This window comes from Trichinella spiralis, assembly GCF_000181795.1.
Source record: "Trichinella spiralis strain ISS 195 chromosome Unknown Scfld2, whole genome shotgun sequence".
Lineage (NCBI taxonomy): Eukaryota > Metazoa > Nematoda > Enoplea > Trichinellida > Trichinellidae > Trichinella > Trichinella spiralis.
Window position 1 is genome coordinate 7,982,237 of NW_003526941.1, and position 27,337 is coordinate 8,009,573.

At 32.4% G+C, this 27,337-nt stretch overlaps 9 protein-coding genes across 9 annotated transcripts; 4 read left to right on the top strand and 5 right to left on the bottom strand.

Moving 5' to 3' along the window:
- Positions 1 to 2,079: 2,079 nt before the first annotated feature.
- On the bottom strand, positions 2,080 to 4,951 carry Tsp_06812 (conserved hypothetical protein). The gene is made up of 12 exons (XM_003380608.1): positions 4,941 to 4,951; positions 4,840 to 4,903; positions 4,144 to 4,274; positions 3,755 to 3,881; positions 3,560 to 3,707; positions 3,394 to 3,501; positions 3,161 to 3,276; positions 2,944 to 3,102; positions 2,748 to 2,883; positions 2,649 to 2,722; positions 2,523 to 2,607; positions 2,080 to 2,330 (listed from the first exon to the last, which is right to left on the bottom strand). Exons 1-12 carry the CDS (start codon positions 4,949 to 4,951, stop codon positions 2,080 to 2,082), a joined length of 1,410 nt encoding a protein of 469 aa, XP_003380656.1.
- Positions 4,952 to 5,308: 357 nt separating this feature from the next.
- On the bottom strand, positions 5,309 to 6,920 carry Tsp_06813 (conserved hypothetical protein). Its single transcript, XM_003380609.1, has 10 exons — positions 6,877 to 6,920; positions 6,736 to 6,823; positions 6,617 to 6,683; positions 6,315 to 6,358; positions 6,214 to 6,244; positions 5,958 to 6,034; positions 5,832 to 5,903; positions 5,642 to 5,775; positions 5,455 to 5,550; positions 5,309 to 5,420 (listed from the first exon to the last, which is right to left on the bottom strand). Exons 1-10 carry the CDS (start codon positions 6,918 to 6,920, stop codon positions 5,309 to 5,311), a joined length of 765 nt encoding a protein of 254 aa, XP_003380657.1.
- Positions 6,921 to 7,670: 750 nt separating this feature from the next.
- Positions 7,671 to 10,680, top strand: Tsp_06814 (protein bicaudal C). Its single transcript, XM_003380610.1, has 10 exons — positions 7,671 to 7,710; positions 7,774 to 7,883; positions 7,944 to 8,102; positions 8,171 to 8,224; positions 8,284 to 8,517; positions 8,618 to 8,815; positions 8,865 to 9,687; positions 9,755 to 9,982; positions 10,408 to 10,532; positions 10,597 to 10,680. The coding sequence occupies exons 1-10, from the start codon at positions 7,671 to 7,673 to the stop codon at positions 10,678 to 10,680; spliced, it is 2,055 nt and encodes a 684-aa protein (XP_003380658.1).
- A 2,099-nt stretch (positions 10,681 to 12,779) lies between these two features.
- On the top strand, positions 12,780 to 13,486 carry Tsp_06815 (putative protein RFT1-like protein). The gene is made up of 4 exons (XM_003380611.1): positions 12,780 to 12,895; positions 13,074 to 13,181; positions 13,246 to 13,438; positions 13,478 to 13,486. Exons 1-4 carry the CDS (start codon positions 12,780 to 12,782, stop codon positions 13,484 to 13,486), a joined length of 426 nt encoding a protein of 141 aa, XP_003380659.1.
- A 17-nt stretch (positions 13,487 to 13,503) lies between these two features.
- Tsp_06816 (proteasome subunit beta type-6) lies at positions 13,504 to 16,956 on the top strand. Its single transcript, XM_003380612.1, has 15 exons — positions 13,504 to 13,549; positions 13,967 to 14,035; positions 14,082 to 14,156; positions 14,317 to 14,456; positions 14,501 to 14,664; positions 14,809 to 14,937; positions 14,998 to 15,127; positions 15,191 to 15,346; positions 15,783 to 15,839; positions 15,879 to 15,983; positions 16,049 to 16,116; positions 16,175 to 16,306; positions 16,381 to 16,510; positions 16,570 to 16,714; positions 16,826 to 16,956. Exons 1-15 carry the CDS (start codon positions 13,504 to 13,506, stop codon positions 16,954 to 16,956), a joined length of 1,677 nt encoding a protein of 558 aa, XP_003380660.1.
- Positions 16,957 to 17,073: 117 nt separating this feature from the next.
- Tsp_06817 (nucleoside diphosphate kinase protein) lies at positions 17,074 to 17,922 on the bottom strand. Its single transcript, XM_003380613.1, has 4 exons — positions 17,782 to 17,922; positions 17,574 to 17,715; positions 17,195 to 17,307; positions 17,074 to 17,145 (listed from the first exon to the last, which is right to left on the bottom strand). The coding sequence occupies exons 1-4, from the start codon at positions 17,920 to 17,922 to the stop codon at positions 17,074 to 17,076; spliced, it is 468 nt and encodes a 155-aa protein (XP_003380661.1).
- A 251-nt stretch (positions 17,923 to 18,173) lies between these two features.
- On the bottom strand, positions 18,174 to 20,030 carry Tsp_06818 (protein pob). The gene is made up of 8 exons (XM_003380614.1): positions 19,972 to 20,030; positions 19,770 to 19,922; positions 19,536 to 19,707; positions 19,098 to 19,246; positions 18,877 to 19,031; positions 18,651 to 18,755; positions 18,420 to 18,581; positions 18,174 to 18,334 (listed from the first exon to the last, which is right to left on the bottom strand). The coding sequence occupies exons 1-8, from the start codon at positions 20,028 to 20,030 to the stop codon at positions 18,174 to 18,176; spliced, it is 1,116 nt and encodes a 371-aa protein (XP_003380662.1).
- Positions 20,031 to 20,183: 153 nt separating this feature from the next.
- Tsp_06819 (conserved hypothetical protein) lies at positions 20,184 to 21,047 on the bottom strand. The gene is made up of 2 exons (XM_003380615.1): positions 20,986 to 21,047; positions 20,184 to 20,697 (listed from the first exon to the last, which is right to left on the bottom strand). The coding sequence occupies exons 1-2, from the start codon at positions 21,045 to 21,047 to the stop codon at positions 20,184 to 20,186; spliced, it is 576 nt and encodes a 191-aa protein (XP_003380663.1).
- Positions 21,048 to 22,449: 1,402 nt separating this feature from the next.
- Tsp_06820 (chOline/Carnitine o-acyltransferase family protein) lies at positions 22,450 to 27,133 on the top strand. Its single transcript, XM_003380616.1, has 13 exons — positions 22,450 to 22,467; positions 23,476 to 23,544; positions 23,919 to 23,993; positions 24,147 to 24,226; positions 24,358 to 24,629; positions 24,696 to 24,799; positions 24,844 to 24,987; positions 25,290 to 25,423; positions 25,494 to 25,696; positions 25,752 to 26,022; positions 26,096 to 26,295; positions 26,356 to 26,748; positions 26,811 to 27,133. The coding sequence occupies exons 1-13, from the start codon at positions 22,450 to 22,452 to the stop codon at positions 27,131 to 27,133; spliced, it is 2,286 nt and encodes a 761-aa protein (XP_003380664.1).
- The last annotated feature ends 204 nt before the right edge of the window (positions 27,134 to 27,337 follow it).

Here is a 27,337-nt window from a genome sequence, read left to right on the forward strand (position 1 = left end):
ACAGACGCAAAAGTGGGTGTGAAATGATAAACTGATTAAAAAACGCGAGAAAAACTGCCACGATAAAATAAATCACTCATCAGATGAAATATGAGAGGAAAAATAATCGTAGATTCCATTAAACTGTTTTTGAACAAAACGACCAACAATACTTCATTATCATTTTAGTACAGTATGCTACTGTAATTTGAATGTAAAAAAATTTACATTTTTGAAATTATCATCATCATAAATATGTGCATGTGTACAATTACAGATTTTATAAAATAACTATATAAGCAAACATGTTGGAAAATTTTGTATAAAGGAAATAACACCCGACTGCGGTATAAATATATTCAAAAACCGTCAAAATATTGAAAAAACAAAGCTTACCAGTATGAGATGAAAATTTCTGAATGTAGAACGCCATATTTAACAACAAATTGATTGAACTTTGCTTCTGAAACGTCGACAGGAAAAAAAATGTTGTTGATGATGTGGTGCAAATAGACGTTGAAAAGCTGGAGATGATGACAGTGTAAATTTTAAACAAATGAGGAGATAATGCAGCTTTTAAATTAACTGAGGAAGGGAAAAGCCGAACGAGCTCATTGTGCTACTGGGGATGCTGACAACGAAGAGCAAAGATAGCTAAAAGAAAAAATATACATGTAATTCATGAAATTCTCAATACAACTGTTTATCAGTAAAGTGCCTATTTAAATAGTAACGCTGACTACGGTTTATCAAATTATTAAAGAAACAATTTAATTGATTGAATGTTCATCTAAAATATCACGAAAGCAACTGTTTTTTCTATTGATGAAAACAGCCAATGTGGAAAACATTGCATAATAATTTGAAGCAAAATCACAAAGCTCAATAGCTGTGCAATTAATTACTTTTCGTATCAAATGTTATAATTTATACAACTAAATAATATTTAAGAAAATGCAATTGAAATTCATTAACAGAAAATTAAATAAATTACTTACGAAAGTCATCAGAGCGCTTGAAACCAGTGGAACAGTTATCTGTTACAATCGTCTTAGGTACTTGTAATTCAAACTTTTCATACTTACTTTTCTACAATAAAAACTTTTAAATGGAACGTTTAAACATAAATTGTGAAAAAATAAATATATTTCTTATTTAATTTTTTTAATTTAATGAATTTTTCAATTCAATTTTCACTTATAATTTTACTTGTTGCTCAACATGATTAAACAAATTTTTCAACTGCTCTAAGCAATGAAATCACAAGGAAGAGTGTTTTGAGACGATGTACAGTACAATAGATTAACTACAAACGAAACAACTTGAACAATAAATGTGACAAATATAAAAACACTAATTACATTTTTCAAAAAGTAAAGATATGGTTTAGTTTGGTATTAATAAATGATATGAATATACTAACCTATTACATACGTAAATAGTTGTCCTAGTTCACTAGAAGTGTAAAAACTTGCGCTGTTTTATTCTACCCAGTAATAATGCATAGCAGGGAATGTTTTCGAAATATTGAACGCTTTAATTTTTCTTCTAAATTTGACTTGATTTCATATGAAAAATAATTTTATTTTGATGATGTGAAATTTTCGTTGATTTCAAAAATAAATTTGATCTGTTTCTTCTTACAGTACGCTGATTTGATTCTAAACACTACAAAAAAAGTAATGTTACAATGTTTCAAATAACAACATTCAAATGTCAACTTTTTCACTGTTAAACATGAAAAGCAGTTTTCAAAAAAAACTTCAAATATTAAGTGAAAAAATAAATAAATCAATAATATTTTCACGCATTTATCCGCAGGATTTAAGAAAAATTGAAAAAAAAATTACCGTATCAGCTTTGCTTGCACATGTACGATCAGTAGTCGGCATTGCTTAGTAAAGTAAATGCTATTTATAAAAATTTTAAATTTCTTTTAATGACTAATCTGAACGTTATTACAGAAAGAACAGCTGAAATTCAACAAAGATTGTTGTTTAACATAATACTTTTTTTTCTCTTTTAGAAACAACGTTAAAACTCTGGAAAACAATGTGGCATCTTTCATTGTTTTCCATATTACATACAGATTTTTGAATTTCAATAAAAATTATTTCTTGGCGGAAATCCACGAGGAGGAGTGACCGCAAACCGCGCATGCGATGCCAAGCCAGGCGCACCGAAGGGTCCACCACCACCAACTACACCCCTCGGCAATCTGGATTCCGCAATACCTTGATAAGAGCTAGCAAAATTGATTGGAGGTGCGTTTCGAATCATTGGATTGGACGGCAAAAACCGCCGAGGTGGTGGAACTGCTCCGGAAGGTATGAGTGGCATATTCGGTGGTGCTAAATTATAAAATTAAACGACATTAAATAATATTCGATTTTTTTCAATAAAAAATTTTAAAAAGATAACTAGTTCTCAAATCAATTTTGAAATATAATTTTTCACTAACAAGGAAGAGAAGTAAAGAAAATAAGTTAAAAGAGAACAGGTCGTGGAAAACAGGTCCAAATGCATGATTGTCGGTTTCCTACCTGAACCTGAAGAACTAAGCTTTTCATAAAATCTGGCCGAACACAATGCTCGAAATTTGTTGCTGGAAACATGCAGACAAACTAACTGAACTTAGAAGAGAATATTCCAAATTTACATGTACGTACCGAGACCGATTCACGCAAAACAAGAAGAATACGACTTAATGTTGCTTCTGAGGGGAAAATTTTCAAACCGTCCTCTATTATGAAATTGCTAAAACTTACCAGAATTGATAAGAGCCGCTTGATGTGGCAAATTGACCGGTGATTCAAGTATTCCTCGATTTGGCAGTTTTGAATCCCGACGCGATCCGCTAGTTGTCGTACAACAATATTTTGGAAATGTAGCGCGAATTTCTTCCTGTTAAAAAAAACAAACAACATATAACAACATAATAAAATCTATAATTAATTATTTTACTAATGACAAATCTTCATCGGGATGGATAATTTTCGTACCAGACCCTGCCATCAGTTTAGCAGTTGATGCGACAACAGTATCCGTCGAAAGTAAAGCTGTAGAAGCGCCAGAGGCGTATGCAGGAAATGTTGCAGTAGTGGTTGAATCAGGTACGGATGGCTAACAATAATTACAACAAAATAAATTCAAATTTAAAATTGCAAAGTTACAAAATTACTCCCGACTGCATTCCACTAGAATATGATGGTATAGAAAATGAGGGGGGTTCAGGAAGCAATGCAGGGGCAGGCCGTTGCAGACCAGCAACAAATGGAATGTTAGAAACAACAGGAGCTAGAAAAAACAATTTCAAAAGCAGCAAAACAATTATTTGCAAAAATAGTTTACCAACAACAGAAACCGGCAACGCCATACCTACTGCCTGCATCCTAGGAGCAAGCGAATTCATACCCTGCACACTGGCTGCAACATTAGGTGGAAACATTTGCGTTAAAGCACTCTGCTGAGCAGAACTTGCGTCAGGCTCCAACGCAGCCTTTTTTTCCGCCGGTTCTTCACCTATAATATTAGGAACAAATAAATTTAAAAATACAATCATATAAATACAAAAACAAACATCTTCCTAAGACGTGAGATTCATGAGCTTTGAGGTCAGCTTCTGGAACACCTTCCATGCCATAAATTTCAATCTCAGTTGAGCTGCGATTTAGCAAAGAATTTGGTATTCGATCAATCGTCTCCTTGTGCACCTTTAAAGTAACGCGCTGAATAACTTTTAATGTAAAAAAACAAACAAAAATAAATTAAAAACCTGCAAACAATGAATTGCCAAACCCGGACCTGTGTACAACTTTTTATGGCATTTATGACACTTAAAGTGCTTCGCTTTTTGGTGCTGGATAAGAACTTTATCATCTTCAAATTCTCTATTGCAATACCTAAAATTGCGTAAATGTTAATAGCAAATGAAAAAATTATGATGCATAAATCACTGAAATCAATTAAAAGAATGTTGAAATAGCTTACATTACTCAGCAAATAGAAATTCATTACATATCAATACACTGCATAACAACAATTAGTTAACCAAGAAATTCAATTAATATGATCTGTATCACATATGAAACATTAACATAAGATATAATTAATAATTTAATAAATATTACTAATCAATCTTCACGCATGTCAAACAATTTAAACATCATGCAGCAGTGTTCCTCAAATCTATCAACTTCAATTGATGTAAAAGTCTTACCAACACCATGGTTTAAGAATCTTCTTCTTTTTACGTCCCATATCATATATGACAAATGTATTAATAGTAACCTAAACTAAAAATTGACGAATTAACGTAATAAAAAGTAACAAAATCATTTATAATCAAAGTAAATAACAAGCATAAAAACGCGGAAAATGCACTGGAAACTTTGTAAAACAAAAAATTTTCACAGTTAACTAAACATTAAACATTATACACTTATCCTGAAAACATTAAAAAGCCTACACAGCCATTGGAAAACCACAACTCTCAAAAAATCAATAAACCTTCAAACGCAAGACAAAATATGATAAATGAACTTTACAACCTTGAAAGAAATGGAAATTTTCAGTAACAATTTCTATTAAATTAATTTACATCACATCACAACATTTAGTTTTAAAATATGTATAAAAACTGAATACGGAAATATGAATACGACTTCCAGGAAGTATAAACGAAAAATAAATATTGACATAAGAATGAAACATTTTAGGAAGATTCAAGAAAAAGATGGCATGTAAATGTTGAAATGTTATGCTGGTAGAAACTGAACTTTAAATATAAAAAAGTACAATTCAAATGCAACGCATGTTTCCGCCAGAGGTTTATAAAAATTTATTAGAAAAACAACACACCAGGCTATAACAATAACAAGCTGCTAAAGGTTCTTCCTGTAGTTTCTCATCATTGATTTTCAGGCTCAAATATATTGACTACTGTAAGACAACGATAAAACATACGAGACATTATATCATGAGTACGTGAGTTCATATTAGAGGGCAATAATTTTTATGCGTTTCTAAATTTGCTAAAATTTCATAATCAAAGCGCCAGTGTCCTGATTTCTCATCTTAATGCTCATATTTCAATAAAATTCCACTTGACCTTTATAAAATATTATAATGCAATAAATATACATATTTAAGAGCTTAATACAAATGCACAACATAATCATTTATTTCATTAACATTCAGCAAAAATGTAAACTTCAATGTTACATCTGTTACCTAATGTTAACCAATAAACCAGAAAGAACGCATTTAAATAAACTTTTACGATATCATATTTTGATTGTTTTCCATCATTTAAAATATTTCATTAAATTCAATATCTTGAGCGACGATCTCGTTCACGGCCACGACTTCGAGAGCGGCGTCTTTCCGGAAAGCGATCAAATGATGAAAATCTGAAATCATAGTAACAAATATAACCATTTCTGAATAATAATAATATATAACTAAAAAGCTGACCCTGCTCTTTTTCGGCGACCATAAAGACGACGGCGCAACTCGCGACTAATTGGTTTCAAATGCATAAAATTGCAAAATCCTCCCTTGCCACAATCACTGCAAAAAATTAATAAGCAGATTACCAGTTTATAATTACTAAATCCCTTTAAACAATCAAAATGAATTCAAAGTATAATTATATATTCACCCCATTTCGTACTGACGACAGCATGCTTCTCGAAAATCAGTTACTGGTGAAAGTTCCGCATAAATGGGCATTCCACCAAACCAACGAGTGTTTAAATCTTTCACTGCTCTTTCAGCATCTTCTTCGCGTTTAAACTATTGTTCAAAATAAATCAATGAAACGTTCTCAAACAAACAAACAAACTACTTACTTTTATATAAACATTTCCAATCATGTGCTCTCCTATGTTATCACATACGTTCATCTCTTCTATTTCGCCATACTACAAAACAAAATTTTAAAAATTGACTGAAAACGCTAAACAAATTATACTTACCTTATCTTCAACTTCATCAAAAATTTCTTCAAAAAATTCATCAAAATGCTGCTGTTCGTGAGAATCCGTCACTCCTACTAAATTTTTTCAAAATTGACATTACAAAAAAGAGACAACTAAATTGAAATTTTGAAAAAGCAGTAAATTTCGTGAAGAGCTATTTCAATGAAGAGCAACCTTAAAAAATCACACGGTTAAGTTTTTTGCTCAGAAGCTGTAGCAATCTAAATTTCTAAATATTGTTCAACTTTTTCACCCATAACCCACCACAGTTCACCTAAAGCTCCCTGAAAAATAAAATTCCTAAAAAACCTAAAAGAAAAGTTCATGGATGTCGAGACCTTTCCAAAAACAAACTGTTGATGGACGTCCAATTACATCGCGTCCAAATTGGCAGCAAACTTATATCCTACAAGCACTTGCAATTATGAACATATTGTGGAAAAAACGATAAATGCTGAAGTTTAAACAATTTAAAACTATTATTTCAATACATTTTCATAAAAAATATCATTCGAGACATATTAAACATTAAATGTAAAATACTCCATAAGTTATATATGTATATATATATATATATATATATATAGGTCGCCCTCAAATTTTCAGTGAGAAATTATTCTGCCCTTACCGCAAGTTAATTTTATTATGGAACTTACATAATGCAGCTTCTGCGCGATGAATGTCCATTTTCGGATTTTGATAAAGATTTTGCAAAAGGATAGTCTAAACATAATCACAAGTTGCAATTACAAAAAATAAATGTATCAACTCTTACTTGACTAAATGTTGGCCTGTTATGAATACGCGAACACTTATCACCATGACGGCAAGCCCCTATTTTAAAGTAAAACGAACAGTTAACCCTAAAATAGAACGTTTCAATATATGCATAACTTTCTGGATATTATTATCTTACTTATCCTTTTCAGTTCCAAATATCGAAGCCAAATACTCTGCCATTATTGACAACGCAGCTTTACAAAATAAACGTACAGAATGACCCAATCATTTACCGTAAGCATTTGACGATGGTCAAGTTTATACTAACCTGAAATTAGAAAAAAACCTTTTATTTCGAAATAATGGAACTGCAGTATATTTGTATTATAAAAGAAAACTTAATTTTACAAATTTAAATATGTAAAGGCGAATTTTCTATCAATATATACTGAAACTATTTAAATCATAAAGTGATGTTGTCAGACATTCGATGAAGCAGCAGGCAGCGGAAACGTTAAATTAATAATAAATGGAATACAAAGCAATAAAATTGAAATTTTTCGATTTATATAATGTAAATATTTAAAATGCATTTCAATCTCAAAGTACAACGATCAGTCAATAGGTACAGTCGTTAAAAAAGGCATGTGATGATGTATTTATAGTTTTCACATTTATTCTTTAGTAATTTGCAATGTATTCGCTTGTAAATGAGTGCATAGATGAGAAAAGAGTTTAGTTAATGTATCCGTACAGTGTATTGAATGAATGGGGAAAAATTAATCAACCAAAATGATGTAAATTGTTCATGATATTGAACAAGCGAAAACTGCGCCGACCCTGATGCTTTAAAGACCGCTAACGGCGGCATATTTTGTCTATTACGTTTAATTTGCATAATAAGAATGAGCACAATTATGTTCGAGTAGTGCATTGAATGTTAGTTGAAAAGTTTTACTTTATCGTGAGCGCCGCACAAACGACACCGGTATGTCTTCAAGTTTAACTAAAACAAATCGATCTGTAAACGGTAAACAATTTAAATGTCCAAATTTTTAAACGATGATTTTACTTTGTTTTTTTGTCCTTTTAGAAGCAAATAACAACACACAAACAAAACCGATGACTGATTCAGAATCAGCCAACAATGGTCAGCGCAAATCACTCATTGACACTTTCATTGATCGCAACGAAAAATATTGGGTAATTTATTATATTATTTTTTTTCAATGAACTGCAATGAATGAAGCTATAAAATTTTAGGCTAATCGGGTTGTGTTGAAATTCGACGTTTCTTATACAGATCACAGTCACATCATTGGCCGACACGGAGCCAACACTCAGAATGTGATGAAGCAAACCGGCTGTTATATTCACTTTCCTGATTTGAATCGCTTCTCTCAAGTAGAGAAAAGCAATATTGTAAAAAAATTTCATTTCATGAATTCCTCAATTAAATATACGCTTGCTAAGCATTTTTTAAATTTCAGGTTTCTATTACGGGTCCATTTGCAATGATCGAAAAAGCACGGCGTGCAATTCGGGTAAAATTTCCTTCCAATGTTGCCCGTTTACAAATTTGAATTATTTTTCCCCCTTCCAGGATTTATCTCCACTAGTGATCTCAATTCAGTTGCCAAAAGAGTACGACAGCAGTCGACTTTTCGAACTTTTTCAAGAGCCATCTTTGTACGATGCAGTTTCACAAGGGATGCTTTTTCATGTTCGAAATGATACGGCTAGCCAATTGCCATTTTTAATTGTTCGCGCATCTTGCCATCAAGTTGAAAGTGTTCTGCTGGTTATAACACTGTTGAAACGTCTTTTATCTGTTCAAGTAAGAGTAATTCACTTGTTTAAGCAAATTGGTGGGAAAATGAAATCTAGTTATTTATTGTAAAATGAAAAATTATTGTTTATAAATGAATTTTCTGCAGGGTTTACTGTGCTTCACATCATTGCATATTTTGAAACCAGCTCAACGCAGTGTTCTGGGAGATGACGAACGAAATGTTCAATGGATTAGTGATTGGACGGGTGCTACTATTTTTTATCCAAAACGCGGAAGCAACGCTGCTCTGTTTTTTATCCAAGGTTCCATAGAGCAAGTGTTGCTGGCTCGAAAGTGTTTACTAGTGAGATGATCGATTGTGGTCGTTCGTTTCTTTTGCAGTTTTTGTTTAGGCATTTCAACCATTGTCACTAACGTTTGAATGGCGTCGAGATAGTAATAATAACACCAATGAGTCCGATTTGCAACGTTTAAAACGTGATTTGGCTGTTTGCATTGATGTTAAATACAATAGTGATAGTGAAGAGCGACTAGTTACAGTAACCGGTAGAGAATGTCAAGTTAATGAAATGTATCAAGTGCGAGCGGTGCTGGTTTCCAACGGTATTGATAATGATAATGAAGAACCAGTCTGCGATGAATATGATATAATCAAAAATCGTCTACTGTCGTCATGTCCATTTTACACAGAAGCACAGTCATTTGGCTTTTGGTCACCGTCGATGTATCTTTGTTATCCAACAACTGGCTTGCCTTGTCATCGTTTAGCTTGCATCAACTGTGCTCAAACTGTATTCACCGATGATCGTGAGTTTGATATGAAAAACAAACGAACTTGTAGCATTATTTTGCGTTGGGTTTTTTTAGCATTGTATTATGATCAAGAGCAATGGCAAGTTGGCAATTGGTATGACGAGACAAAATTGGATTCTGGTGAAATGCCGGCTGTTTCGCCTTCAATTTTTCCCACGCTTTGTTGTAAAACTTCTCGTCGGGCAAGGAACAAGCTTCGCTGGTTCCAAATCAGACGATCACTTCGTCTGCGCAACTTGCCAACATCCGACTATGGAAAATGGAAACTCTGCGCCGAACGAGCCATCGAAGCTCGCCTAAGTGGAAAAAGCCGTCGTCCAACGGCTGTGTGGTGCGGTGCTGGGTTCAGTCGGTCGACGGCATGCTTGAATACTAAATTGCCGGCCTCGCCTGCATCTCCAGGTTTATTATGTTTTTTCTTCAAATTAGCCTTTTGCTTCATTGATGAAAAAAGTTGCAATTTCTGTAGATGTGCATGAATTTCGTTCGCTTCCGGCCACTCCCATCTATGGCAATCGATTGAGGCGCATTGACAACTTGCGTTCGTTGTTGCAAAAGTTGCGCCTTGAAAAGTACATCGACACATTCCAAGTGTTGAAAATTGATTTGAGTGACATGCCGGAAATGGGCGAAGCTGAACTGAGACACATCGGCGTCAATCCTGCCGGCAGGCGACGTATCCTCGGTGCCATTACAGGTATTAATAAATTTGGAAAATTTTATTCCCTTATTTGCATATTATAATTTCTTCATCCGTCGTGTCTCTGTTGCAGAAATCAGAGCCAAACGATCGCTATTCAAAACAGCCAAAATTTGAAAACTGTGACTTGTTATTCAAACATTCACTCCTGTTAATAAGACGCAAAGCATTGGCAATCAAAAAAAATTCCATTTTTTACCATTTTGTTCGATGCATTACAATGTTGTGCATGTTGTTTGTTTTTTTTTCTTTCTGAATATTTCGCCGGTGTATTTCATTAGTAAAACAATTTTACCTGCAATTCTGAATCGTTAACATGATATGTTTAATCGACTTACAAATATATATACATGCATATATATATATAAGACTACATGCAGTTAGTACAAATAACATGGCAAATTATGCAGCTGCTGTCTAAGCTGGCTGTTTGACGCGTAAAACTGCTGGCACAGCTGTGCATGGTAGCATACGGATTTCACTGACAACACCAGTTACAAATTCAGCAGGTAAAACCTCACATCCGGACCAACAAGCTTCATTCGAAGTTGTCATCACTTTCTCGCAAAATTTATAAGTCTGACAAAGTACCAAAACTGGAATATTTTTAGTCTGAGCTATTTGCGCCACCTGACAACATCCAACTGATGCCAACACATTGCCATTGGCCAAAATACCAAATGCACCAAGGATAATTAAATTTACATGCCGTAGTACATGACGAATGCCGTTCAGCAATGCATACTGCGTAGGAATGTCACATGGTACGATCTGTTGGACAAGCTTGAAACCTAAATCAACAAATGCTGATGTTATCAAGCAGAAGAAGAACCACCAATATTACCGTCGCCCTGCGGTCCATCATCGATAACAACTGCTTCAAAATCGATGCCCATTGATTTCATTTTACAAAAGCATTTTCCAATAGTTGATGAACTACAATTTTCAAATATTTACATAAATCGTCATCATGATAATGATATCAATATAAATTTCAAATACTCACTAAGAATACGTCAGAATTACAGGCTGTTCTTTCATCTTTTTAACGACATCTGCTACAGTCATTGTAATAGCTGTAGTTGCCAGTGTTAAATTTTGCTCTTGAAATTCTTCCAAAAGATCAAGAAGTGATCTTTTCACCTTTAATTCATAAAAGTAAAACAAAATTGAATAAAGAGAATATTATGACAATTTACTTCTTCTTCGTTTGCATCTTCTAAAGCAGAAATTTGATATTTTAGCTGCTTTGATAATGTTGAAATATTTGGTGGAAATGGCGTCTCGCCAGCAATGTATCTATAAAATTTAATATTTTACAATTTGCTTATGCTGTTAACCTAAATTGCAATTAATACATACAGAAAACAAAACAAAAAAAATTAATACTCACTGAAAACAACAGTCGATTAAAGTATCTATTTCTCTACGACAACTTTTTCCAGGAGAAACACTGTAATCTTCAATCATCTAAATAAAACAACAATAATTCAATGAAAAATAATCACTATGCAAAAAAACAAAAAGTTCAACCTGTTTTAAAGCTTCCAATACGGTTAAAGTTTGTGTTTCAACATCTGAAGGACACTGCTTCAAATAATCAGCTCCAAGATTTTTGAAACTGATATGCGGTTCAATCCCGTCATACATTTTATTTGCATTCTTCTGTGAAATGGCATCCGCTTTACTTTTTGAGGTAAAATTATCTTTTTGAACAAGATCAGAGTTATGCTTGTCAATCTGAGCTACTGCATTCAAACTGCTTTCACCTCCAACTTTGCGCTCCGCTTTAGCAGCTCGCTGAGCTTCCTAAATACATTTATCAATTAATCAAAAGCTAAACTAACAAACTGCAAAACCTGAATAGCTCGGCGCTCAGCCCGCAACTGTGCTTTACTCTTTTCCCCCGGAGGTACAGACATGACACGCAGGAAAATGGCGCAGCTGAACTCTGAAACACTGATAGAAATCACTAAGCCAAAACTAAAAATACAAATAACACAAATTATTTTCCATTGATACTTTTAAACTAGAAAAAAAACATTAAAAGCAGAAATGTAGAAAAATAAAAATCTTTAACATTAAAAATAGCCATTCTAATTCATATAAATTAACTAACAAGAAATATTAATACATTGAATACAAAAAATTATCACTACAGTAACACCTATATGCTTTTTACAACTGCAAATAAAATGAAGAACAAAGTGTTTCAGTAAATTCATCCAAAGTATATTATACTAGCAATGAAGATTTTCAACTAATTACGCTAATAATAATAATAATACTTTATGAACAATTTCAAAACTGTTGCATTTTGAAAAGTCGAACAAAAAACATAAAATTCACAAACAAATAAAAAACATACAATTTTTAATACGTTAGAAGATCATCTTGCAGATAACTTTATAATATCTTAAAAATATTACTCGATATTATGTGAAACAGAACAAAAGGACAAACGGTGCAGCTGTGCAAAGCTCCAATTCTTCACAGCAGAAATGAACTTTATACTGTAAAAACTGCAAGTTCAATTGTTATCTCCTTGTTTTTACCGTAATATTCTGTCAACTTTTTTTCTTTTGCAGCTTAATATTTGAAAAATTATATATTTATATTTATATTTATAAATTTTATATAAATTAAATGTTTTATTTTAATTCTTAATTCTGCTTAAGCATTGAATTTATATTCCATTTAACAAAGTATTACATCAGTTTCAATAAAACTTATTACGGCTTTGGTAAATTGTGATTATTTTTTGTTTTAGATTGTTTTTCATAATAATTTTGCAATGGCTACAACGGAATCGAGCCAAAATGACGTTGGAATATTTTTGAAGACTACAAGTTATAATGTGCTCTTACAGGTGCAGTATTTATTCTTTTTGGATATATTTGCTAAATTCATGTAATTTTGAATCTAACTGTTTTATTTCCTTCCAGATTGCATTTAGATCTTTGACATTTCTTGTAAATGCAATATTGTTGCATTTGATTCCCATTTCTGTACTTGGCGTTGTGAACGTTCGGTGAAATTGCTGATTTTAAGCGTTGCAACTGTTAACTAATTAAATGGATATTTTTAGCCTTATGCTTTTGTATGGTACAGTTTATTACTTTTCTCGGGAACCATTTCGTCGTTCTTGTCTTCAAAGAGAAGAAAACTCTTTGAGAATACAAACTATAAATGTCATGTGGTTGTGGTAAGCGAAGTGCATTGTTTTATTTTTTGTAGTATATCTTTTTTTCTTTATTTAGTCCAGCAGTGAGTTTTTGTCTTTCATTGCTTTTTACGTTTATTTGGGTGTTTCTACTCCCTGATCCAAGCGAAGATACATCCACAAAATACTATGGCATTTCAGCATGCATATACGCTTTATCGACCGTGATTGAGACATTTGCTGAACCATTGTGTATTATTGCCCAAAATTTGAAGCAGTTTCATGTTAAGGTTTGCTCTTTAAGAATATAAATGAAATAATTATATAAGAATGCATGATTTGTTTAATGCTGAAAATGAGTATTCTATCACGGAAATTAAAACAACAACAGACAGTTAACAGTAAAAAGAACTTTAATCCAGATTACTAAATTTAAAATAAAAATGTGCGCATGTTATTAGTTCAACTAGAATTTCGAATTTTAGTTGAAGTTTCTTTGAGCTGAAGCTTTTACTGTATTTACAATTCAGGTATAATTTCAGTTTATTTGTTTTTATTTTATGTAAAATTGGAAAATTACATAATATTGTTTTAGATGATTTTTGAAGCCGTTCAAATGATTATAAAACAATTTTTTTCTTTGTTTCTGGTATATTTTTTTCCAAATTTATCTTTGCTTGCGTTTGCTTTTGGAATGGTAAGCATTGAATCATTGTTATAATTGAACATGCTTTCAGCATGTGCTGAATTTCAGGTTGTATCTTCTTCTGCGTATGCAGTCCTTTATTATTTATATTTTTTAAATGGATTTTTCAAAGCCAAAGGCAGGCAGATAAATGATCTACACGAGCAGAATACAGTTTCGGTTTTTCCTCAGTTTTCGAAAGGTAATCTTTATGTGACTTGTACAAAATTCGACAGTTTTAATTTTAGGGTTTGATAGTGAGACCTTGACTCTTGTTTATGGATTTTGGAAACATGGAATGATAAAACAGCTTTTAACTGAAGGTAATTTTGAATGAAACATTTAATACAATTTATAATCAGTATCATCTTTGAGGTGAAAGATATGTAATGACGTTCTTCAATTTGCTGAACTTCAGGGATCAAGGTAATCCTTTTCATTATATTTATTTATTATAATGATCAATTTATATATGGTTTGAAGGTGTATTTGATGTGGTGAGCAATCTGGGCTCACTAGTTGCTCGCGTTGTACTTGCTCCTCTGGAAGAGAATGCGTACATCTATTTTAGCCAACATTTGATTCGTGGAGTGCCGATAAAAGCCCAACCGAAGGCATTATTCGTTAATAATAATTATTAATTTTTTTATTCATTAAATTTCTTTAGGATGAATTTGCTGTAGTTCACGATACTTTTAGCAATTTGCTAAAATTGGTTAGCATGATTGGCTTAACTTCCCTTGTATTTGGACAAGCTTATTCATATCCTTTACTAAAACTGTATGGAGGGCGTTCTTTGATTATTGCATCTGGGCCTTCACTTCTCAGAATGTATTCTTTTTACGTGCTTCTGATTGCTCTGAATGGCATAACTGAATGTTTCATGTTTTCTATAATGCGACTGATAGAAGTGGATAGGTAGGCAATTTTTTGTTTTTAATTATATCTAAAAAGTGAATAGTTTTTTTATCTTAGACACAAACTCTGGTTATTTTATTTTTGCTTGGTTTTTCTTCTTTCTGCAGTTATACTTTGCCAGTTGTTTGGTAGTATAGGCTTCATTATGGCAAACTGTATAAATATGATTTTCCGCGTTGCTTACAGGTAATTTCAGCAATCGCTAACCTTAATATGAATATTAATGACATTATTTTTCTTTTCTAGTTGCTGGTTTATAGCTCGATTTTATCGAGGAAAAGATTCATCGCTTTCATGCGCTTTGTGGAATATTATTCCTAGCTTTCACATACTAAGCGTGATGTTTATTAGCTTGTTTGCGACATCCATTTCATCGGTATATAATGAAGTTATTTATGTTTTCCTTTAGAAAAATTTATTAGAAATTCATTATTTTCAGATGATTTTTTGCTGCGATGGCTTTTTTAACACAGCCGCTCACATTGTTATCGGTGGCTTACTGTTTGCTCTTTTATTCGGTTCTGTTTACAACAGTGAGCCGCAGTTGATAGTCTTCGCTAAAAAATTTATGATCAAATCAAAACAAGAGAAGATTGTTTGAATTTTAAAGCAGTTTTGCAAACTTGAAGACTTACACTTTGTACGATACACTTGTTCTGAAAGAATACAATGCAATAAGAATTACAGTATTCCTGCGTTTATTATGAAAGTGCTATAAGAAGTATAAAATTTTGAATATGAGAAATGGGAAATTCCTTTTGATGTTAAAGTTTGTTGTGTTTGCAAGAAAAATGACGAATTTAAATGCCTGATCTTATTTATACACTTTTTATAGTTTTATATACCCATTGTCATTACTTTAATCAAACAGCGACATTCAATTTCATACTGTACAATAGAAAAATAAACTTGATTACAAATTTACTGTATTTATGTGTTTAGGCATGGTTATGCATTTATAAGTTGAGGTTTCTTGCGCATTTGACTCTCAATTGATTAGAGTAAAACATTTTTTATATTATTAAATTCAGTTTAACATCTGCTTAAGTAGTTTGCTGTATGTTGAATCTGTTGTACTTTCTCTGAATGTTAAATTCCTTTATTATGTTTTACTGTGTTATTTTTAGATTTGCAAAGTTGAAGTCCAGTTAGAAACAACAATGACCGATGCAAAATTACTAGCTGCGTCGGGGTTTCCCGTTTATAATCCACACGAAAAAATATCAGACGGTGTATGTTTTGTTTATTATTTTCGAATGAATTTGTTTTCTACTTATGCTTTTAATTTTCATTTTAGACTACTTTAGTTGCTTGTGAATTTGAGCATGGTGTTATTATAGCAGCAGATACTCGTACTTCTAGTGGGTGAGGTGTTTAGTAATCAGCATCTCTGTTTGAATTTGATTGTTCTAATTTATATCAGATCACTGGTAGTATCGCGGGTGAGCAATAAAATCAGTCCTGTATCAGAATACATTTGTTGCATGCGTTCCGGTTCTTCTGCAGATACGCAAGCCGTCGCAGATATTGCAAAATATCAAATCAGCGTTTACGAGTTAGTTTTGAATCTTAAATTATTCAGTATCTTTTAGCAATGTTTTTGGCTCTTTGGTTTGTAATTTTTCACAGAATGGAACACAAATGCAGCATACCTGTTTCTATTGCTGCCGAGATATTTCGCAGCATATGCTATCGTTACCGCAACGATATCACTGCTGGTATTATTGTCTGCGGATGGGATTCTGTTAATGGTGGTCAGGTACAAATAATTTTACATTGAAAATGTGCATTTATATTCAAAAAGTGATTATTGTCAAGATTTATTCCATTCCAATCAGTGGAATGATTATGAAGCAATGCTGGACTGCCGGTGGGTCGGGAAGCGTTTATGCGATTGGCTATTTGGACACGAACTTTAAGCCAAACATGACTGAAGAGGAAGCGAACAACTTTATACGAAAGGGTAAATGGTTAATATAATAATCAAAAGTGAAATTTCATCACCAAATCAAATCAAGTTGATTTTAAAAAGTGTTGTTTATTTCATTTGAATGAATTAATAATTTTACTGCAGCGTTGGCAATTGCAATCTCTCGTGATGGTTCGAGTGGCGGTTGTATTCGGCTCTGTTCCATCACTGAAAAAGGCATGGAACATTCATTAATACCGGCGGATCAAGTGGCCGATCTTTTGAAATCATCTTAATTGAACAATAGTCAAACAAAGACAGCAAAGTAGGAAAAAAGGGTGAATTTAAAATAAATATAAATTTATGGAAATTTGCTTTTGTTGTTCTAATTAAGCTTTGATTTTATTGATTACTTAATAATCGTCAGCAATGGTAGATTCGCCTCTCTGAGGATCGTGTCGCCAAAGCCAGCTTGCAAGCCATTTCTGTGAATGAAAAATGAAAAAAAAGTTTCGCATTAAAAATGACATTTACAAGGGGATCAATTGGATTGGTTCGAGCCAACTCTTCTAAAGCTCTTGACATTGTTGGTATGACTTCTTCTTGTAAATAATGTTGTACCTCTTCATTCCATGGAACTAATTGAACTAGAAAACTGAATGATTGAAATTTCAAACAAGAAATAAGTATGAAATTGATCGCAACCTTCTGGAAAGATGAACTGAATCTCACGACGAGCTTTGAAATAATCATCACTGGCATGCAAGCATTCTTTATCCACATGCAACTGATGATAACTATAAGTATGATGGTATGTAGACGAAATGTTGGTTGGTAAAAGTCAATAAAATTAAAAAAGAACACTTTTCAAAAGGGGCATTATCAAGCTTCTGAATGATATTTTTCCATGTACCGATTGCCCGTCGACCTTCTAGCACCATAGCAATCGCTTCACCACTGCTCAACTGTCGCACGACTTGATCAAATGATGCACTACGGGCCATATCCATGTAAAAATCAATGCATTGTTCTTCATTCAATCGTACTATCTTTTTCTAAAAGGTAAACAAACAATTGATGTTGTTGTTATGTAAATTTTTTAAAATAACGGCAATATTTACTTTGGCGATAGTGAGATTGCGTTGGATAATTTCTTTTTCAATTTCTTCAGCTAAATGCAACGCGTTGGATTTTATCAATGCCAACGTACTTTCTAAAACTTTTCCCTCACTTTTACTCATCTGATCTGTATCTGTACTCATCATGCATGCAGGAATAAAACTGTTGCGCGATGCGCTTTATTTATTATCAATCTTCGCCTGCTTATCATCATCACCATCACAACAGCAACGGTTGGTTGTCATGGTAAAGAATTTGATTTACTTTCAATTTCAATTTTTCATTTTATACTTTCTGCAGAAGAAACAAACTATATATGTTATTATATTTAGAACAATCATTTCAAGCAATCAGTAATTCAGTCGTCGTCGCAGATATGAATGACATCCGATCATCAAATTTCTATCAATTCTTTGTCGGTATTTTTTAATACCCAATTATGGCTACAGATTTGCAATGCTTCCCATTCAGCTTTGAATGCCTGACGTGGATCATGAGGAACAGTATTTGCCGACATAGTAACCTGCTCTTGCATTAACCGTGCTTGATCAGCAGCTTAAAAATATTAAATACCATAACATACAAAAGACAGATAAGATTTTAAAGGTGAAATTATTTCATCATCAATTGTAAAATTTACCATTGTCTTCTCCTAAAATCAACGCGTACATACTCCTCAAGCCGAATACATTCAAAAAATACCACGACGCAGAGCTGACCCAAGATGCGTCGAGCGATGCCAATGCTATACCATGTTGAAGCATTGGCTTGAAGCGAAGTGTCAATGGAAATGGTACTTTAGCTAAAAGAATATTTTTTTAATAATAATAATTATTATCAAGTTTCATGTAAGTCACTGAACAAAAACTACTTGTAACAAAGCCAGAAAATGTCCAATTAATCCAACCACCGATCACAAGCATTGGAATAACATTTAACAAATTTCCTTTCAGCATGTCAGTCATTACGGACGGATCTAAACAATTCTTCATGGCTAATTGCCTATATTTCATTAAAATGAACAAAATTTAATCTAATCTACAATACAAAATAATGCCTACAAATATAAGTGTAGTTGTACTAATTCAAAAATATACCACTCATAGGATTGACAACTGGGCTTTGTCGTTGTTGAGCCACTTTGAAATAGCCATTTTCTTCATCGTTAAAAAACTGCTTTCTCATTAGAAATGAATGTTTCGATAAATAACGGCCATTTTCTCGCAAAAGCCGACTTCGCACTAATGCATGACTAAAATTTAAAAAATTAAAGTCAAAGCAACAACAATATACTGTATTATATTATTTTCCCTGTTACCTATCTTGAATTTGCTGCAAGCCAATTTCTTTTTTCGTGTGAATCAGTATTGCCAAATAATGTCTTACAACGCCAATCAAAAATGTGAACAGAACGATCGGTACGAAGACCCAAGTTCTTATAGAAGGATCAAGTAGCAACTCGACCATCTTAATAAATGTAAAGATTCAGCTACCTCTACTTTAAACATTATTATATCATGATGAGATACATTAATAAAGTCCGTCAAATACGGATTGGTACTCAACAAATATGAAACAATGATGATTAATCATTTTTTAAGAAACAAAAACATGTAAAACATATATCATGCAACACTAATAAAAAATATGCCCAGATTGGCTACTGGAGTCATCCATTTGCATAACACGGCCAAGACCCTAAAACACGATTTTCCATCAATAATTAAACACATAATTTGTATGTATGGATACGTACGTAAACTAAAAGAGAAATGTGAGCTTTGATTGATCCAATAACTGCCAACTGCTTCTTGGAAAGCATTTTCAACAATTGCAATCTTTCATTAATAACTACGTCTGCCTCGTCCAGTGTAAATTCCACAAACGTGCCGCAGCCCACATCAATGAAAATGTGATTTGGATCATTTCTGAAACGTTTATAGATGAAATTGAAAAAAAAACTGTCATGGCACTCAAGTATTTTAATTACACCACAGCTTGAGCGAAAAATCCTAAACCCAGATTCACTTTCATTTTCAGCTTCTTCAAAGGTCGAAGAGACTTTATAACCGCAATGGATTGCAACAACAGCTGATACTCGCAAATATCATCTAATATTCGTTGGTGCTTTTCTTGTTGTTCTCTACAAAAGAAAGTAAGAAAATTCAAAAAATTTTTCAAAAAAAAGTTACCTTAAGTCTGGCTTCAGCCTTTCATTGATAAATTTTTCTATAGCGTGGACTCGCGACATTTCAACTTCCATCTTTTCAGTTTCTATCAGAAATATCTTTAAACAATACAAAAATTAACCAACAAATAATATATATATATATGTCGTCAGTCACAAATATACACGCAAGTCTAGTCAATGAAGTACACGTTTCAAAAAATTTACTAAATGTAACTAATAATAGGACATATATAATTCTTCATGCACGCAAGTAAATAAAAAATCTTGATAATGAGAAATGAATTCAGTTAATTCAACACGTGTCAATCCATTATAATACATGATATCTTCAAGATGATGCTCGCCGTCAAGAAACGAAATAATCTTGGCAAACGTATCTATTCGAATTTTGCATTCATTGTTTTTGATAATATAAAGTATAGCATGACGAGGAATGAAATTCAACAATGATGAAACAGTTTCCTGAGATAAATCATTTAAAACACTTTCGTCTAGATTTTCTTGAGGTATCCAATCAACGTTTAAGTATACATAGGTGTGCAGTTGAACAATCAGACGATGCTTTAAAAGCCATACTAAAATTGCAACTTTTTTTACTTTTTCGTCATTTTTGAATCCATCTTCTGGAAGTAAATAATCTCGAATAATGAGAGGAGAGTTAAATTTGCTCAACATCACTGCCAATTCAACACGAAATTGAAGGGCGAAGCGCTTTTGAATGTGCTCACTAAAAATTCTTCATTATGTATAATATCAATACATTTTCCATAATAACTGAATATATAATCTTTGTTCAAGGTTTAATAATTAGAACTATTAATATCATTACTAAAATACTATCTCAAACATTAACAGAATACTGTAATACCTAACTCAATAATGCAGGTACAGTATGCCAGATAACGTGAAGATATATTAGTTTTTTTTAAGTATTTTCACAGTTCATGGCATAGTACAGCATTTCAAATGACAGTACAGCTTCCGTCAAATATTCATTTACTGCATGCTAACTTACTTTGCCAAATCAGCAGTTCTCGATACAATGTAAGTGTTGTTTTGCGCAATTGGATATACCATTATTGCTTTTCCCCAGTAAACAAGATGTTCAGCAAAGCGAAAAATCTAACATAAATGTTTTAAAAATTGAAAGCATTTTTAAAAAATTCATATTTACTAAAGAAAGGTCCATTTGCAATTCTTGGCCTATTGCTTGCAAATTTTTCAATGGCGATACAATTTGTAAAAAGTGGCGCATAGCACCCGCTGCATTTGGAAACATATTGTCCATAACTGTGCGTGACCCTTCTAATAATATCATTGTATGATAAGGCCTGAAAAATGCTTTAATCAATTGCAGTTGTTAGTAAATGAACAACAGCTGTTTACTTTATCAGTATTGTACCCTGAGATAAAGTTGTCTATAATTGAAATTAAATTTTATACAAAACAATACATTTAAAACAATTTTCATATTACATGTAATGAAAACATTGGTTTCTTAGTAGTAACGGTTGACGATTCCAGCAGCTGGCAACCAATATCTAACCAGCCATTAAAACGCAAACTAGTACAACCATATTTAGTTAAGCTAAATCAAATAATATTAATAAATGCAAAAATATAATAAATATAAAAAAGCAATATGCAATACTCGACAAATATATTTCTCAACGTGAACGCAAGAGTTGACTTTTGCCAAATGTATTCTTCAGTAACCTCAAATACATCTGTAATTTCAACCAAATATCAATTAATGAAAAAAAATTTAAATAGAAAATGTACGAACATTGATTTTGCCATTTTGAAACGTCTTGACATTGCAAAATAATTTCCATCTGATTAGACAAATACTTTGATTTCAATTCATCCTGTTTGATGCCTTTCGATATTTTCTCAACAAAATTAGCATAACTGTCAACAACGTTTTTGGGGGCAGTTGCCTATAAATAAAAAAATAAATGCAATATTAAATAATCAAATTGCATGAATAATTTCAATCTAAAAATTTTTTCCATCCATGATATTTGAATTAAAACATACTTGAATAGCAAAAATAACATTATAAAGCAATATGTTTGGCAATTCTTCATCTTCGCATTCTGCATTCAGAGAATTCAAAAGAACAGGATAACCAATGAAGCGAACATCATTAATTTTAATATGCATCCTTTGATCACACATTTTTGGCAACACTGTAAAAAGGAATGCCAAAATTTCATCATCAAAGCCAAAAAGCTTTCCATCTTTTATTGAAGTTTTGCTACAAAACAAATAAACACCCACTAAAAGTGATTAGCAAATAAAAAATTTACTAATTGTGTTGATGCCACGTGGTTCCGGATTCGACAACAGTGTAAGGGCTATGCATCACCTGATCTGCAAAAAAAAAACTTACGTGCATATGACAAAAATTATTATAATTGAAATACTTCTTTGATTTGGTTTTTTCTCATTTTCCAAAGGTGGATACATATATAGCATGCGATCCTCTTTTGGGGTTTTTACTACAATAAATAAGCTCAGTGGTAGAAAATCTTTTGGCACAGTTTTTGGTACTTCCATTCTAAAAAAATTATTTTAAATGTTGAAATATCGATAAATAAAAAAATTTTTAATTTCAGATAAAAAATTATTAAACTGAAAAAACAATGCAAACTGAAAATAATAGGTTATCTGGACAAATATACAAAAATGACAAGAAGGCGAATAAATATTTTCATAAAAAACAAACGTACGCTGACCTGCATTGTGGATTACTGTATCTGAGAAATAAAATTTTTTGAATTTTGTATTTAAAAAATGAAAAATTAAAAATACTATTTTATAATTTTTTTATCCTTAAAAAAATATATATCGATTTTTCAAACATTATTATCAAATAGAAAACATTAATCGATGGTCATTGTATATCGACGTTTCTGTTAATGGATGTTATGTGATGTTGATGAAATTCATTTGGTCATATGTGAAACTCTAAAAAAATGCTATTAATCTTACTTTCATTTTACTGTCTGCACATTATTGTTTACATAGTGTAAGAGCTGTTGTATTTTGAGAAACAAATTTGTGTGCTTGAATTGCTTGCATTTCTTTTAATTCGAACACATTATTGAATTTCAAACAAGAAATGCTTCCATTCCATTGCATTTGGTGACGAAGAATTGCCCATGACAAGTAATGTTTTGTGTTTATGTTGCTTTATGCCGAATGAGATTATCAGATTAATGATGCAACATTGAAGAAAACATTGAAATATTGACAATTAAAAAATATATATTTTAAATTTGTTTTGAAAATTTAATGTCTTAGTTAGTCAGTTGAATTTAATGTTTTGAAATGAATTGTTGTTAGCATATTGTAAATTCTTAGCAAAAATTTTTTTTACAAATCATTGATAATCAGAAAAGGAGAAATAGTAATAGTAAGTAAGTTTATGATATGTACCTGTTTTCTACTGTAAGAACAACGCGACAGTGTTTTGAAATTACGCTGAATATAATTATAGGTAATTGCTGTTGCTGCTGTGTGTTCAAAGCAAGCGGATATCGATTATGATATCGAAGTTGCTGACAGCGTATGCAAATAAAATGCTGTATCGAACTGAATTGTCTCGACATGTAATCCGATTTGTGAGGTAAATTTATTTTTCTTCTCGTAATGATAATAAACTTTTGTTGTAATAGTTTTCTAAAATTATTATTCGTATTCTATTTATTCTTATTTATCAATATTGAAAAAGTGAATAATTTAGTAACGAAATGTTTGTCTGTTTGTTCGACTGAATAAAAATTTCAGCGAAAGGAAAAGAACAAGAACAAAATCAAATGCACTTTTATTTTTTGAATTGGCAACAATTACAGCAGTTTATAAAAAACAGATATGAACAATATAAAACCACGGCGACGGGGCTTTTTTGTTTATTTATAAAATTATTTTTAAATATTGAAGTTATATATATCAGTGCCAGTTGATAAAAATGAAGTTTTCGACCTTTCACCAGGAAAGATGGAAAAAATTTTACGGGTCATTCAACCGTGAGCTACTGAATAATGTTGTAGGTGTGGCTTTGCCAATTTTCTTTATACAACTCTACTCGACATATTTTTAAACTGGTTCCTCAGAGTGCCCATTTAATGCATTTTTAAAATCAAGGTTTATCTGCCAATCTATTTCTAGTTTCTGACCAAGATGAAAGCGAAGCTCGGTGATCGTCTTGAGTTTTCACAGCGCTCCAGTGAAAAAATTAATAATAATCGGTCGGTCCGCTTTAGATTTTCTCACTTTATTGTTTGCTTTTTTCTCTTTTATAATTAATGTAAATGCAATTTGTAATCTTATCATTATGCAAATTGGTAAATTGAATGCGTTGAATTTTTTACATTTACAGTGACCAAGAGCCGCATGATTTGGCATATCAGTTTTTGGAGCGCAGCAAAATACCCACGATGCATTTTCAAGACGGTTTGCCACGTTTGCCAATACCAAAATTAAAATATACCTGCCAAAATTATTTAAATGGGATCCGTCCTTTTTTGAACGATGAACAGTTCGATGCTGCCAAAAAGCTAGTCGACGATTTCCGTCACAGTTCCGGAGAACGTTTGAATCGCGAATTAATACTTTGGTACCGTCGTAATAAGCACACAAGCTACATAGCAGGTTTTTTTTCTTTATTCTCTCTTTTTTTACGTTCTCAAATATTATTATTAACATTCAACTTTACAGAACCCTGGTTTGACATGTATTTCCGATACAGAGCTGCCTTGCCAATCAACCAAAATCCATTTCTAGTCTGGAAACCGTACAATGAAAGTTTTAATAATGATCAAGTAAATAATTTTACAATATTTGATCGATAATTTAAGAAATTCAGGTATTTGTGTACTGTAGTTTTTTAAATTTCTGTCGTGACGCGAATCGAACTGTTGAACAATTTGTAAAGCAGTCCGTTTATTTAAAAAATTCCACATTTCAAAATGTTACTGTTTTTAACAATCTTAATGCGATTGACAAACTAGTATTATTTATCATATGCAAAATTAATGAGAATCATTAACAGTTGAATTGTATTTTGCATGATTAAATCTATTGTGATTTGATTGCCTGATATAATAATTGACTTTTTTTTAGTTTGTTGAATGTTTAAAATACCAAAAGAATTTTCGAAGTCATTGTTGAATATTTTCTTTTTTACGGAAGAATAAAAGTGTCAAATGTTAAAATAATGTATTTAAATTATACATGCAATAAAATTTATTTAGGTGTCGATATGTTCAGGCTGAAATTATTTTTAAAATTATAATTGATGGTTAAATTCAGCTTTCGGTTGCCACCAACATTGTTATATCTGCATGTCGTTTCAAACGTTCATTGGACTACAACTGTCTCCAACCAGAAGTGTACCATTTGCATCCGAACAAAAGCAACACTCCATTTTTCAGAAATATTTGCTCGTAAGAATAATATTTTATTGCAAGCGTGTTTGTGTATTTGTTTGTTTGTTTATTTATTTGTATATTTTAGAAGACTTCCCGGAAAATTAGCTTGGTTGATTGCTTTCTTGATGAAAGCTTTTCCATTAGATATGTCGCAGTATTCGTTTTTGTTTAATACAACGCGTATTCCTGTCATGATTAAAGATCAATTGAATACGAATCGTTCATCGAAATGTATTATTGTTTTACGTCGTGGCTATTTTTACAGCCTTACAGTATTCCGTAAAGATGGTAAAGATTATTATAAGGAAATTTTAATTCTTTTTCATTGTTAATTGTTGTTCAGGTAGTTTAATTTCGCCCGCGGAAATTCATGCTAGTTTGGAATATATTTTAAAAGATAATCGGCCGGTGGCAGAAAATCCTGTTGGACTGTTGACAACGATTGGTCGTGAACAGTGGTCATTATTGCGAAGTCAGTTGTTGATGATTGATGGTAATGAGCGTAGTTTGTTGACGATTGACGGTGGTCTTTTTGTGCTTAATTTGGATGAACTGCAATCCGTTGATCCTGAAACTGTTGGTAAAAGCTTTCTCCACGGGGATGGGATAAACAGGTGGGCTTTTTGTTGAGTCCATTGAAAAAGGCATAAGATTATTGTTCATTTTTAATTAATTAATTTAATTTAGATGGTTTGACAAATCCATGCAAATTATTGTACATGCGGATGGTTTGGCGGGTGTGAATTTTGAACATTCCTGGGGTGACGGAGTTGCCGTGTTACGTTTCATGGAAGATGTTTATCGTGATATTAGTTTGAACGCTTGGATCAAGCCAGGCCAACCGACTGATGCATCAATTGATTGTAGCGAATTTGTTGAAAAGCTGGGTATGCTTTTTTGTTGAGTTTTGTTGTTTGTTTTATTTTTGAATTTTAATTTTTCTGTAGAATTTAAATTGACCAAACCAATTGAAGAGGCAATAAAAGTTGCCGGTGAAAATTATCGTGAATGGTGCGATTCGTTAATGTTGAGAACGTTGCAATATCAGGCGATGAATCGAAAATATTTGAAAGAGAACAATTTGAGTCCGGATGCGATTATGCAGACCGCCATTCAGATTGCATTTTATCGGCTGCATTCGAAATTCGTCCCAACTTACGAATCGTGCAGTACGGCCGCCTTCAAGCATGGGCGTACGGAAGCTGTAAGACCGGCAACTATGGCTTCAAACGAATTTGTCCAAGCGTTGCTTGGATCTGAACGAAATTTTGCCCAACTCCGATTACTTTTGGAAGCATGTTCCAAGCAGCATTCATTATTGGTAAAGCAGGCTGCGATGGGTAAGAATTAAAGGATTTTGAATTCAATTTTTTAATATTTGATTTGTTTGTTTAATGCTTAGGTAAAGGTTTTGATCGACATTTATTTGCGATGAAAGTCCTAGCAGAACGACGTGGAGATAGGCTTCCGGATCTTTTCATCGACGATACATATCGAACAGCGAATCACTTTACTCTGAGCACGTCCAGCCTTTTCTCGGATGTCATACTTCTCGGTGGTTTTGGTCCGGTGGTTCATGATGGTTATGGAATTGGTTATTCAATAACTGACGAACAATTGGGATTTTTGGTTACCACTTACCGACTCAAACGGAACGCGCAACAATTTTGCACATCATTGGAGCAAAGTCTCAACGATATTCGTATGGTTTTGGAAAATTCTTGAACGAATTATCACTTTTATAACGTAATCAGCACATGCAAACATGCAAACACAATGTATGCATGTATTGATTAGCGCTATTTTTGGAGAAAACAATTCACTTTCTTTCATTTCAATGAGCTTTCATCAAATTTGGCTGCAATGTGATGATTAGTTAAAGGGGAAGATTTACGGAAGAAATTGTTATGATTATTAATTCATTTAATT